Raw genomic sequence first — 15227 nt, forward strand, 5'->3', positions numbered from 1 at the left:
AAAAAGATAATTAGAAAACAAGAATGAGATTGGCATGCTCATCTAACTATTTCTCAGGTTTACTGGGAAAGCAACAATACAGTGAATTCAGAATGTTAATGAAATTGTCGAACTTGATGAGAGATAAAACAGCACATATATATTCCTAGCTTAGTTATACCTTTAATTCACTGTTATGCATTAGCATTTCTTTGGCATCATTAGTTGATCCACAGGCTAGCTGCAAATCAATTATGTAGGCTTCTTTTTCAGTTAGTTTTTTTTGCTTCTCGGCAAGCATGGCATCTAGTTCAGCACCTCGCTGGTGTGCAGCATCCAATTCAGCAATCTGGAAGCAAAGCCATTATTACATCAGAGATATTTTATTCGCATCGACAGCCACTTTTTGTGTTGTTCCATCATTAAAAACACGCCTTTTCCATAGCCTTTTCCACATATGAAAGGGGCCAGCAACCTGGGATCCAACAGCCTCCATGACTGCCAGCTTTTAAGAATGTACAACAGATCTGCTTATTCCCGTAACGGTGCCTTGGATTTCAGCTATGCCTATGCCTGGTTTTTACGCTATTGCAAGATGTTTTATCTGCTGGTGTTTCAAACTTTTGAATAATATGAATTCATATTCATATTATTATTATTACTATTATTGTTCAATTATACATGTTTGAGCGTTTTATTAATGTTCATTATTATATTTTGGTGTAATAATTTGATTTCTATAAGCCATCCTGGGAGGTTTTGTTTTGCCCTAAAAACATGACCTAGAGTATTTAATTAATTAGATATCTATCATGCTAAAATTACATTCTTACTATTATTTTCTATCTCCAAACCTCATTCTTTTCTTTTTTACCTCCAGTAAGCTAAAAAGGCAGATTTCTTTCCACCCAAAAGCCGGGTTGACCAAGATGGGTATAAACAAAAATTGCTACTTCTGTAAGGTATCTGAATCTTGCTAACAAAAAATCATTTATTTGTATTATAGGTAGACCTTGCTTACTGACTGCCTCATTCAGCAACAGTTCAAAGGTGCTGAAAAACCAAATGTATGAACAATGCCCGCATTTACGACCTTCGCAGCATCCCCCAGTCATGTGATCGCCAGTACAGTCAGTAGGCATTGTCCTGTGCCTGACCTGTTGTTTTTGTCCCCACTCCCCTTGCAGAGCGGAGAGATTGGAGAGGAAGGGATTACATGAGAGCGAGCAAGCAGATAATGGGGGATACATGGGGGACACACATCAAAAGGAATGCGGTGGTGCTGGCAGTTCTGAGTGCCCCCCCACCTGCAGAGCAGAGACATTGCTTAAACAAATGGGGGGGGGGAGAAAAAACAAGCAATCACTATAGGCAATCTCTCCTGTGCCTGACCCATTTTTTCTCCTCCTCTACCCAGAGTGGAGAGATTGGGGATTCTAAGACAGTAAGCAGGCACACAACGGGGAACATACAGAGCTTCGCTTGGTAACAGAACTTCGCTTGGTATTCACTTTGATTGGTAACACAAAGCTGTTTCTGTAGGGAGCTTAAAGCTCCCAGTCCCAAGCGAGCTTGCGGCTGCCAGAACCACCACATTCCTTTCAATGTGCATTCCCCACTGTGTGCCTGCTTACCCTTTTGTTATCCCTTCCTTTCCAATGAATGGAAATACAATCATTCATTCCCTTATTGCTAATTATCCCAGTGCTGGGGTGAGCATTCCAAAAGGTGGAGGAGTGGAGAGAAGGAAAGCAGAGTCACAGTATGTCATTTCTCACTTAGCGACGGCTTTGCTTAACAAAAGAGCTGCCAGTCCCATTGTGGTCACTAAAAGAGGACTACCTGTACTTCATTCTCAATATTAATGGGAGAGTGTATCTGTTATTCTTGAATGTCTGTTATATTATCATGTCATTTCTATCAATTATGCAAATGGCATAATTTGTATCATATGGTAATGACATCATTATGCAAATGACACAAATTGCTGTGGATGTCATAAAACTAAGAGAAATTTAACCAGCTTGTATGGACTGCTTTGAATGTAACAGACTTGTCCATTTCGGGAAACAATCAGATGGAAATTTTGTTTGCTGCATCCAAAGTCTGCAAATTGGCAGTCAGTGAAATCAAAGTTTTATCGTACTACATTATTTCAGGCAACAGAATAGAGAAGGATATTCTATATCCAGTTAAAGTGTTAAAAAAATACAATTCTGCTTCACAATAACTAAAAGCCTAACATTTTAATGTTGCAATCCTATATGTTATTTCTGTGGGAGCCAGACAGAGCCAGTTTGGTCTAGTGGTTAAGGCAATGGGCTAGAAACCAGGAGACCATGAGTTATAGTCCTGCCTTAGGCATGAAAGCCAGCTGGGTGACCTTGGGCCAGTCGCTCTCTCTCAGCCCAACCCACCTCACAGGGTTGCTGTTGTGGGGAAAATAGGAGGAGGAAGGAATATTAGGTATGTTCCCCACTTTGAGTTATTTATAAAAATAATAAAGGTGGGATAGAAAATAAATAAATAAATTTAATTGAAATATATAATGTAAATCATACATTTTCTCCTTTACAGACTGCAACAAAGCAAATAACCTCAAGTCAAAATCTAAAGAAATTACAATATCTTATTCTTTTTTAATAAATATAAAACATGAATGTCTCAGCTCTTCACTAGCACCATTTATGACCAGCCATTTTAATAATATCTCGACAAACTTTAGAAAACACATCTTTAAGTAATAATACCAACGCTCAAGATAAAGAAATAATCAAACTCTTGTACAAATTTACCTTTTGCCAGAGCTCTTCATTTTTTTGGGCATTCAGTGTTTCTAGTTCTTCAACTTTCTTTCTGAGCACTAATATTTTTCCACGACTTGCAGCAGCATTCTCTTGATCACTCTAAAAACATACATTTAAAAAATTAGCTTCAAATAAAACAAAAAGTAAAATATTTGGACTAACCACATTCCTAGCAGGTAGTACTACAGAAAAAAAAAAATTCAGTTAAAAAAATAACAAAACATGCTTCAGAGTTCTTTTCTAAATTTTAACTTAGATTTGTAAATAGCTCATTCAAAGGAGAATACATGAACATGTTGGCACTTATTTTTAAAACACATTTCTAGGATTGTGCTGTACTGATCCAAATTACATATACACCTAGAATGGACGATCAGGTAAGGATCATAACTTTGTTTGCAGTTCCATTAAAGTTCAACAAGCAATGTATTTTCAGTAGCAGTAACTACTAAAAGCAACAAGCAAAATATTAATGATGCACATGATATACTGCCCTCTCAAATAAATACAGAATGCATATGGATATCAGCCTTAAGTAAGAGAACATGAGAGAACTGTTGAGTCTATGACCAACAGTTTAATAATAACGTCCCCCATGATATTTTTGATTACCAGTTTAATCACATCTAATGACCATGCTGGGCAAGATTAATACAAATTGTAGATGTTGTTGGGGAAAGCTGCCTTATAATCTATATTACTTTTTTAAGGATATAACTCACTCTCTTTTGTCCAGATTTTCCATCTTGTACTCCAGTTCCTGATACTTGCTTCTTAAGTTCTTCTAATTGTGAAGTTAATGATGCTACTTTGGCTTTGTTCTGGAGTTTTAATTTGGAAATCTTGGTGTCAGAAGCTTCTTTTTCTTCCTGTAAATTATTTATACATTATTTTAAAACAAAATACAATTTGCAGATATAATTTTAATTACAACCATGTATATTAAAATCTAAATAGGTGAAATATAAAAGTAAGTTTTCCTCTGAAAGAACTTTCATGACAGGTGGAATTATATACTATAGTTACCAATTTAGAGAAGATAATTTTAATCATATCAACAGCATCTGTTCATACCTAGGAAATTTCTGCATTTTGAATGACAGCCAAATCTGGCAACTTATGCAAACCTAAAATAGACTAGAGGGAAGCTACACCTAATTATAATCACAGTTTCAATTTCTAACCTGAAATAATATTTAAGACAATACTTCAGAAAAGCAGTTTGCTTCAAAAACAACTGGGAAGCTCCCTCCATACACACGCAATACCTTTAATTGTTTATCTTTGTTGTGTAAGCCATTATCTTTTTCTTTAACAAGCTCCTTGAGTTGTGCTACCAGTTGTTTAGTCTGAGCCAGCTGTTCAGTCAAATCAGCTACAGACATGCCTGCTGCTTGAGGAGGCCCATGGACCTAGTAACATAGAAATTCTTTTTGCAATATCAAAATTGCATGTATTACCGTAATATTTTACTTATACCATTTCTATCCTGCTTTGTCATCATTAAAAACAAACCCAAAGCAGGATTTAAACAAACAAAGGTAAGAGTTAAGTGAATTCTTTATAATAATTATATATTATATATTAATATATAATTCAGATGCAATTACTGAACAAGTATTCTAATGTAATAACTGAAATTACTTACCATAATAGTAAACAAAAACTAAGAACAGAGTATTATCTCTGTTCTTTGTTATATTTCACTCATGAATAAAAAGCAGCACCAAGGACCCTGAAATTTCCCATACGCCAAGATTCATTTCTTCAATACAAAAATATGTTCAATGTGCACATTTCTTCCTTCAGAGCTACCCATCTAAATATCCAAAAACGTTATTTATGATTTAATTCAACAGCACTAAGATATAGCATTCAACAAACTGTATCAAGTGCTATTTAGTGTCTAATTCTGATGTATCAAAGCAGATACATCTGGGGCCTCGAGCATGTGGCTGGTCCTGTCTCTTGGCTGTATTAACCTTCATACATTGCTCACTTGGCAGCCATGTATATTTATTTTGTATTTATTTTATATTTTAACTGTTTTAATTGTAATTGTTTTATAGTTTTATTGTTGTAAGCCGCCCAGAGTCACTTGCTGAGATGGGCGGCTATAGAAATGAAATCAATCAATCAATCAATCAATCAAATAAAGTAAGTAAGTAAGTAAGTTAATCGCCTTTTGACATGGAACAATCTTCCAGAACTTAATCACCCTCAGACTTTCCTTACAGGGATTGTGATTGAACAGTATTTTGTTACTTTTCTTAGATTTCCAAGAATTTATCAGCTGATAGAAAAAATGTATTCTCTCTCCCATGACACAGTTGGATATATTTATAAGAGTGGTAATATTGACTCAGAGCACCATGTAAAGTACAATGGTCAGCTCAGCATAACATGTGATATTCATGTAATTTTCCACACATGGACAGATTCAGCCCTGAAAAGAAGGTTCCATTCTAGGACCTAGATAACAAGACATTAAGCCTGGCAAGAATAAAAGCTTTTCCGTGAGGGACCAAAAGAATATAGTATATATACTTAGGAATAGATAAAAGCCAATGTTACTGCTGCTGTCCTTCTGTAAGTATAGATCCAGGATTGCTAAATCTCTTGTAAGGCCCTCTCAAACCCCCAAATGTTATCACTTTGAACTACTGTAAGAATCCACAAGTCTGAAGCTGGTTTTTTCCCCCATGAACAGTCAAACTTGCCAACAAGGATTAACCAGGACAGAACTCTCTCCCAAAAAATTAATTTTATCCAGTATTTAATTCAGCAAATCCTCATACAAGCCTCTGTTGATACACAAGCTAGCTTCAGCCTCAAGCTTGCATTTAAAATGTAGCAAGGGTCACAAAGCTCTTAAAAACTTTGACTGAACTACCTCTATTTTTTAAATATAATTACTTGGCCTGAATTACCTCCAAATTTTTTACACCTTTATTGGCACAAATCTGAAAACCATAAAATATTAGCCTCAGCTTTTGGCCCAGAAAAATGTGATTGCATCTGAAACGTAATTATTTCCTAAGTACTGTACTGCATTGGAAGATTTTTATGCCCAAGATGAAATTGTTTTTTTTCTTTCTCTTCCCAAGTATTAGAGTAGTGAAACACAATTCCTAAGTATTTAAAGTTCTAAATTTGCTCTGATTGCTGTTGATTTCCCACTTATGGAAGACATTAGCATACTGTTTTGTGAATATGACCACTTTTGTTTACTCTAATTAATTTCTACTTTTGAGAACAACTATATTTTCCTATGCTTACCATTAAAAATATTGAAACCAACATTGTTATTGTTCAAATGCAATCCCATCAGCTCACACACACAGTATATAACTGAAGAAATATGCCTGAAGCCTGCTTTCACACATACATGTATCTTAAGAGCAAGTCACTTAATTACTAACAAGGACAATACAATGCAATCAACAAATAAACACAAAACAAACAATATTTTTTTCATTTGATGCAGAAAATATTTATATTGTGTATAGTAAGCTACTGAAAACATTTGGGATATAGAAATTGCTAGAATAAATAGCAATAATATGCATTCTAATAATATAGTTTAACAGTATCACCGTCACTTGAATTAACAAAATTCAAATAGAAATTGTGAGGATTTTAAATACTTACTCCAGATTTAGGGACTGAATCATCTCCACTGCCCCATTTCCACATAATTTTAAGATGCCTACAAAAAAACAGTACTATTAGTTTATTTAAGCAATATTTTCTGTCCAAAGTGAACTCTAAATGTCATATAATAAAAAAGTGTAATTTAATAATCAAGAAAACCAAAAATCCCTAAAAACATTATTATATAAAAATAATGCCTGAAGCCAAATAAGAAAAATTATTCTATGGAACAAGCCAAAAAACACCTTTCAGAAGAACCCTGAACTAACTGCTAAAATTACATCAAGGGAAGAACATTACCAAGAAAGTATATTCCACAATTAATTATCATCAATGAGGCAGCCCTAAGCAAGTTCATTTTGCTCTTCACAACAACCATGCAATATTCATTGATGAAAAAAATTAATCCTTGCAGCCACCACAGCTTGAAAATCATGTAATGAGGCAAGCTTTAAAAGACTGTAAACCTGTTTTTAAAGGGGAATGAAAGGTACAGGTACATAAAAATGTACACACTGAAGTACAAAATTAAACTTTAATTGTTTCTCACATAACTCAATGTAATAGCTCAATTGTTTCTGACATAACTCAACATAAGCCCAGAGTCGCTTGCAAGATGGGCGTTGTAGAAATATGAGAAATAAATATTCATATCTAGGAATGAATAATTTTTAAAAACTTGGTAGTACATTTGATAACCAATTTCATAACAAACCCAATATCAAACAAGCTATCAGATCCTAAAAACATTTAGGATCATAGTTATAAAAAATGCTTTGTTTCTCATAATATATTTTAATATTGGAGACATAAGGAAATTAGATGCCTAGCTACTATATGTAAAATGTTCAAAGCAATTATTTAATACCATATGGATCAGGTTAAAGGACTCTTAAGTGAAACTGCAGGCTTATGAACATCCATCCCTTCCCCCCACTGCAAAATCAGAAGATGGACTGCAGAAGTTTACTCCATTTCAACAAAAGCTGGTTTATTACTACCTGCTAACCAGAAATCATAGCTTCATAAACTGTTTCTAAACAAACAGCTTCACACTATTGGAAGCTTAGTTGGCTTATTTAAATAATCAGTTTATCTGAACTAGTCTTCCGTGGCCTATGTTCTAAATGTGCTGGGCTACAGCACCCATCATTACCAAACAACATACACTGCCCGCAGTGGCTGTGAATGAAATGAGCTGTAGTTCAACATATCTGAAGAACACTAGGCTGGGGGAGGTTGTTTTATATCATGAAAGTCTGTGTATAACAAGACAGGCTTGGAAGAAACCTCTGCTAGAGTCCTTCACCTTGCTGAATGGAAAGAAGAGGCAGAGCATGTGATCTCCACACTTTTTTCACACTCAGTGAGCACAAAACTATGGTGTCATGTAACAATCAGCACTGAAACTTTACAAATTAAAACACTGTTTCAGACACTAAGGAATCAGATTTGAATGAGAGAGAGAATGCATTACTTTTATTTCATGAATCCTGACAGTTTTCCTTTCATGCCACAAATCTACATATAATTTTTTAAGCCAATATTATACAACATAATACTTGATTAAATACACAGAATGTAGCCAAGCAACCTTACCATTAAAAATTATATTTTTTGCTTAGCTAAGCAAAATAATTCAAGTTTAAAATTTCAGATATAGTCCTTGCCATCTCATGAAAAGAATAACCAAGGGCTTATTTTGTCATTCAGCTTGAACAGATCTCGGAAACATGTCAATCAGGCTAGAACTAAGCATTAAAGAGAAAAGCAGGCTTGGAAAAACAATGTCTATGCTCAACAGCTTTAACACAGAAGAATCCCATCTTCTACCCACTGCTTTCCCATCATGGTTTTATTCCCCACCATCAATTTATTAAATTGCAAGGAAAATCTTTGGGACAGCAAGTAGAAAGAGATGGTCAGGGGATGAGTTACTTATCTTCTACATGTTTCCTATCTCAGTATTGACAATAGCAAGTTAAATTATTATTAGTTTCATTTGGCAGAAATCAGCTCCACGTTATCAAAACTTTCTCAGTAGAGGTGGGAATACATGGTAAGTAGACAGATTACGGGCAGTCAAGCAATACCCATCTGGCTCAAAACACAATCTCCCTGGCAGGATTGCACTCAAAAGAATGCTTTCTAGATGATGCTATCTGTGGAATTATTCCCAGAAAATCAAGAAGAAAGAGACTGATTTTTCTCACCTATCTCTCTTGCACCCCAAACAGTCCTTGGAAGCATCATCCAAGCACTGGAGAATTTTGTTGAATGGAAAGTACTATGGCACAGGGGCCAAGAGTGAAGACAAACTTCACCTTGGGTATATTTTTCTGGATCCAATACCATATACATGATCAATTGGCCGTCAGAAAAGTTTCTCAAGTTTTAATCATGATGATAATGGATTAAATAGAATATCAAACAAAGAGCATACTAAGTGCTTCAAAACTAGTTTTTTTAAGATGAAAAGTACAGTGAAATAGCACAGGGGCCAAGAATGAAGACAATTTTCACTTCCAATTGTCAATTGGATATAGGCCTGTTTTTTTATGAGAAATGAATAGAGTGAATACAGTATCTTAAAACAAAAGGAAAAGGCACAAACTGACTTCAGTTGCTGTATATATCAACAAACCTAAATGTAACCACCTGAAATTAAATCTAATATTTCAGCGGAGCCTTTTTTCCCCACAATGGCCCCCTGTTTAATGAGTGAAGCTAATTAATCTGTATACAGTCTTACACAAATACAATAAGATATTACTTTTATTTTGTGAACAGCAACTCTTCCATATTTCATGGAATGCTGCTTCCAAAGTTTACAAAAGTATTTTACTCTACAGTTTAGGAAGCTATGATTTAAAGTTAAAAGCTCCATTACAGGCACAGTGCTCACTAACCTTTCCCTACTAAAAAGTTCAAATACTTATAAATATCAAGAATCATAAGATCATAATAAGAATACCATAGTGTTAAGAGTTACTAAACAAGCTAAACATCTCAAAAGAAATACCTGACTCACCCTGCATTACTGACATTTTTGAGATAAGCTGTTTTACTTGTAACCATGAAAATACTTATTTACTTAACTAGCCAAAAATTTCTAGGTAAGCAATTCCTTTTTTCAAAAGAATCAGTTACAGTCAATCATTCATGGGTGTCCACCGAGAGGGGCAAACAGGATGGGTAGAATGATTATGGTATCATTGTGACTAGCTAAGGACTTATATGCAATTATTACTTGTTTCATATTATATTGAAATTATAATACTTTATAATGCAAAAAAGAACAGTACAGTAGCCCAAGCTTCTTGTAGTGTTGTCTGAAACACTGATGCACATTTTCTTGAACCACTCATGGTTCTGAAGCATAAGAACATCCTTCTTCCATTTTAAAATTTTAAACTGCAAGCTCCAGTGTGTTCTCTAGGGGCTCACAGAATAAAAACAAATTAGATGAAACACTACAGTGCATGGTCAGGTTTCAAATACTGATGCAAAAACAGCTCTGAAAACAAAGAAACAATTTTTTTCAATCCAGCTAATTCACAGGCTATAACAATGCACATTTAAGCCATTTTCAGGGAATGTTCTGTTTGCTCAGAAAACGAAATGTCCAACAAAACGTAAAAATGTACTTAAACTTTACTCCCTTATATATGGGTTTGCCTCCAATGTTAATAAATAATGAAGAGATGGGGGGGCAGTAGCAACAGCAATCTTCCAGGATGTATATTTTGCCCATTCAGCTACCCCAGTCTATTAGATAACATAATTCTAAAAAAATGTACAAGGTTACCACTTTCTGGTTGATTTCTAGCTCTCTTCCAATAAAGGTAACAAAGAATCTTGTAGCATCTTAAAAGCTAATCAGTTTATTATTAAACAAGCTTTTCTGGATCACAGTCTACTTCTGTGATTCAGAAGTAGACTACTTTCCCCATAAAAGCTTAAGCATAATGGGGAAGGAGAGAAAACGTCTTTGTTGCTTTTGCTGCAGAAGACTATCATGGCTACCTCTCTGGAAACTTTCCCAATACAAGATGCCATCCGTGCACAAGCCAAGCCAAATCACACCATCCTTCTCCATTCTTCCTGAAAGAATGCCTAACAGCTGGCAATCCTAAATATGACAGATGATCAGATTTGTCTTGGAGGCACTCTTGAAGACCCTTGCTAAGCAGTAAATTCCACCTAGCTCAATGGCTTGAGTAAACATGTCTATGATCAAATTGTAAGAGGCCTTCATTTGTTTAGTTCATTTAGCCTACTTTCCACGGAAACTTGAGTAACAAGGGGCTTACAAACGAGTTCCACCCAATTCAACAGAACCTCTCCAGGGGACCTAGCTGTCGGAAGTCAGCCTCTCTCCTGCTGGAGAGGCACGGGTTGGAGAAAGAAACCTATTCCGATGTCTCAAGGAAGATCTGTTACGGCACCTCCGAAACTTCCACAATGGAGTCCTTTCAGCCCAGGTGTTATTTAGGGGCAGGGAGAGAGCAGAGAAGCGACGCGTCCTTTAAGGGGCGGGGTTTGATGCTGGAAAAACACTTCCGGTTGGACCCCTTTTCTATGGGGGGGAGGAACGGTAACGGATGGAGGTTTGATCGACTTACCTGACAAGAGGGAATGAACCCGGGGCACCGTCCCCCGCCCCCTCAAGAAAAGGAAAACAGAGCGGCCCTGGTGCAGAGGCCGCTCCTCAGAGGCCGCGGCACCAGTCCCACCTCGGCCCGGTCCAGGCAGACCTTAAACCGGCTAGTACCATCGTGCCGACCGCGCGCAACACGAGCGCCGAAGCACAAGTTTCACCGCGGCGACGGCAGCAGCGCACGAACGTGAGAATTTCGCTCGCGTCCGTACGTACACCAAGATCTCAACCAATAGGCAAACAGGCAACGAGCTGGGGCCCACCCCTCTCCCCCGGCTGGTGTGCGCAGCCAAACATGTCCGCAACTTGCTTGACGAACGACCGCCCTTTGGCGGCGGTCGAGGCGCTCAGAAATAGGCGGTTCTGATGGGGGCGGGTAAATACGTTGTTAATTTAATCGCTTTAAATGTTTATGGCATAAAAACGGAGGCGTGATCACTGTAAAACGGAGATGTGCCAAGGAACAAGAGCGCATTAATCCAGTTTAAAGACTTGAGGTGCGATCAGTGTACATAACAGTGTTTCATCTTTTCCAGAATTAGTTCGTCGCCAACTGGGGCCTGCTCTTAGAAGAGTGACCTACAGTAGTAGTAGTAGTAGTAATAATTTTGTTTATTCGTTCAGTCGCCTCCGACTCTTCATGACTTCGTGGACCAGCCCAGGCCAGAGCTTCCTGTCAGTCGTCAACATCCCCAGCTCCCCCAGGGACGAGTCCCGTCACCTCTAGAATGTCATCCATCCACCTTGCCCTTGGTCGGCCCCTCTTCCTTTTGCCTTCCACTCTCCCCAGCATCAGCATCTTCTCCAGGGTGTCCTGTCTTCTCATTATGTGGCCAAAGTATTTCAGTTTTGCCTTTAATACCATTCCCTCAAGTGAGCAGTCTGGCTTTATTTCCTGGAGGATGGACTGGTTTGATCTTCTTGCAGTCCAAGGCACTCTCAGAATTTTCCTCCAACACCACAGTTCCAAAGCATCGATCTTCCTTCTCTCAGCCTTCCTTATGGTCCAGCTCTCACAGCCATATGTTACTACGGGGAACAGCATTGCTTTAACTATGCAGACCTTTGTTGTCAGTGTGATGTCTCTGCTCTTAACTATTTTATCGAGATTTGTCATTGCTCTCCTCCCAAGAATTAAACGTCTTCTGATTTCCTGACTGCAGTCAGCATCTGCACTAATCTTCGCACCTAGAAATACAAAGTCTTTCAGTGCCTCTACGTTTTCTCCCTCTATTTGCCAGTTACCAATCAAGCTGGTTGCCATAATCTTGTTTTTTTAATAAATGCAAAACCCTAATGATGCAATAATTTGTTAAAACATTTTTAAGCACTACTAAAACTGTACAGTGAAAAAGAGTCTCTGATTTAGAAATCAAAGCCCACTCATTAGCTTTAGATGCTTTTAAATCATGCCTCCTTATAGACTTCAAAAACAGCAAAAGGGGATGTAAGAAAACACAAAATTCTGGATTAATGAAAATTCTCTAGTATCGAATCTTGGGGAGAAGGGAATATATTAATCTGGTTAGGGTGATTTGGCAGTTTTTAACATGGTTGGCTAGTTTGAACTTTTTCAGGAAAGGAGGAAACAGTATTTTTTAAATAGGTAATTATGGTGAAAAGGAGCTTCTATAGCCATGATGCTGTGCTATAGACTGCAAAACCCTTCAAGCATGATGAGCTTTTATTGACTGCTACTTTTTTCTTTTTTTCTCTCTTTTTTTTCCTTGTTTTCTGAGATCCTCACCCCAGCCACTACTTTCTGAGGTGGCACAATCCTATTTTTACTCAAAAGTAAATCTTACTGTGTGTAGGATTGCAATCTAAATCATGCAGTTCAACTGATAGAAACTTTGATTATACTGAAATTACTGTTGCTATACATTCACAATCAGTTTTTCAAAAACAAATCAAGATACAGACATGTATTAGTCACCCATTAATTTAGGGTTACTGTACCAGATATCTAAACAGCCAAAGGAGGACAGGATGATTGAAACAGAAGACAAATGGGGGGAAAGGAGGACACACAAATTGTTTAACTTCCTTGGTATCTGCAACAAAAAATTACAGTGAAAAGCTGAAAAAAAAACGTAATTATGTGACTGCACATTTACAGGATTCTTTGTAGGCCTTTTCTGTTCTACTCACCTAGAGTTAAACATCTGGCTATAGATTTTGCAGTATTAAGTAAAGCAAATAAAATGTATTCTGAAGCTGGATTCACAGAACATATTAAGCCTATAATGTGGTTGATTGATTTGTGGCTTAGTGTTTTGTAACACTAGTTACTTTGGTTTATAATTCATGGCTTATATGTTGTGTGACCCCAATCAACTATAGCTTACTCAGTCAACCATGATTAAGTAAGCAAGGCTAAGCATATTGTTTACACATAGCCTGAATCTTGTGTTACACTGAATCCATGAGTATCCCAGCTAAGGTTTCAGTCGTATATGGTAGAAATGGGCAATACATTGCCTTCCATGTGTTAGATTCCAATTCCTAGTAATCCAAGCCTTCGTGGTTAATAGGAAATGTGGGACTTGCATACTAGCAACAAACTAGCATTTGTTAACTTAGCTAATATTTATTAAAATAACCCAATTTTCTGGGATGCATGGCACTGAAGCATAAACTAACCACAAGGTTTATGCTAGGTTTGCAGAATGCTATAAATTAAAATGAAGTAGTGTCACTGTAGTTGTGTCATTGAAATAGAGCAAATGCTATCCTTTTTGGATTGTATGTTAGCTTCTTGGTTCTTATTCCATCCATTAATGCTGTCAGGTAGCCATCTTTCATTCCCATCACCACATCTGAATTAGATAAAAGAAGAGAGAGCTATGTGTCATTCTCATGTTTTTTATCCAATGGTTCATGTTGACATCTTGAGGTTTCTGAACAAGAATTTTAAATTATTTTGCTCATACATCTGTATACTAGGTTTTTATTTTTATATACAGCAACTACCACTAGAGTTCCTCTCAACTTTTTTTTTAAGAAGCAGATAGTTCAAACGTCTGAGTTTCTGTTTTCAAAAACTGTTAAAGAGCATAGTCCAAGAACGCTAATACAAACATTGCTTCATCTTTTCCATCTAGCTCCACATAATTTTCCTTTTTTTAAAAGAATATTATTAAGTTTCAAGACAAAGATAAAAGCTAAGAAAAAACAAAAACTGGAAAAAAAAAAGAACTAAAAAGGTGTGAAAACACAAGAGAAAAAAAATTTCTACAATTACAAAAAGATGTGGCTTCCAACTTTTAACAGCAAGGATATACAAAAATTTCCATAATCAATCTCTTACTCTATATTAAACCAAAACCACATTATTTCTATAAATCATTCCACATTATAAAAATCACTCAGTTACTCCCCCCCTTATATTAAAGAAAAAAATTCATATCGATCTCCTAAACAATTTCCCCCCCAAAAGATAACATTCCCTTCCTACTACTATTCTATACATTTTTGTCTACTATAATAAAAATCAAACTAAAAAGCACATAAATTATCTTCCATTATACTTAATAGTACAACAGTTTTAATATAACAGTTTGCAGGGTTTTTAAAATAAGGATTGCTAGAAACCAGGAGACTGAGAGTTCTAGTCCTGCCTTAGGTATGAAAGCTGGCTGGGTGACCTTGGGCCAGTCACTCTCTCTCAGCCCAACTCACCTCACAGGGTTGCTGTTGTGGGGAAAATAGGAGGAGGAAGGAGCATTAGGTATGTTCGCCACCTTATAAAAATAATAAAGGCAGGATAGAAAATAACAAACCCAAAAAACAAAAACAATTCAAAACAGTAGCCTTAAATAAAATTGTTAAAACCATCCAAATCCTTCAAAGCAAATAATATCAGTCAAACCCTTAAAGTAATCCAGATAAACATTCTTTATCCCACTTCAAAATAAACCAAAGCATTTACATATCCCCACAATGTGCACAGAGCTTTTCTCTTGAAAAAATCAAACAGCCCAACTGCCCCCCTCAAAAATTCCAGCTTCTCTTCAAAAAACCTCCCACATATAATGACCCCTTCTTTTTCATGGCATTCCACCAGAAATTCAGTTTCACTTATTGCTTGCAGATCTCTCTCTCCCTTAAATTTCTCCAACTCCACT

General features: G+C 36.6%; 1 protein-coding gene across 1 annotated transcript in view; it reads right to left on the bottom strand.

Moving 5' to 3' along the window:
- LOC134487666 (golgin subfamily B member 1-like) overlaps positions 1–11239 on the bottom strand; it is a 64246-nt gene extending 53007 nt beyond the window's left edge. Inside the window, exons 1-6 of the mRNA XM_063289599.1 lie at positions 11066–11239; positions 6438–6495; positions 4055–4198; positions 3509–3655; positions 2775–2885; positions 161–328 (exon numbers count right to left, since the gene is read on the bottom strand). Of these exons, the coding sequence (XP_063145669.1) occupies positions 161–328; positions 2775–2885; positions 3509–3655; positions 4055–4198; positions 6438–6482 (615 nt within the window). The 5' untranslated portion in view covers positions 6483–6495; positions 11066–11239. The remainder of the gene's footprint in view (positions 1–160; positions 329–2774; positions 2886–3508; positions 3656–4054; positions 4199–6437; positions 6496–11065) is intronic.
- Positions 11240–15227: the final 3988 nt, after the last annotated feature.

The sequence above is a fragment of the Candoia aspera genome, chromosome 1, assembly GCF_035149785.1.
Source record: "Candoia aspera isolate rCanAsp1 chromosome 1, rCanAsp1.hap2, whole genome shotgun sequence".
NCBI lineage: Eukaryota > Metazoa > Chordata > Lepidosauria > Squamata > Boidae > Candoia > Candoia aspera.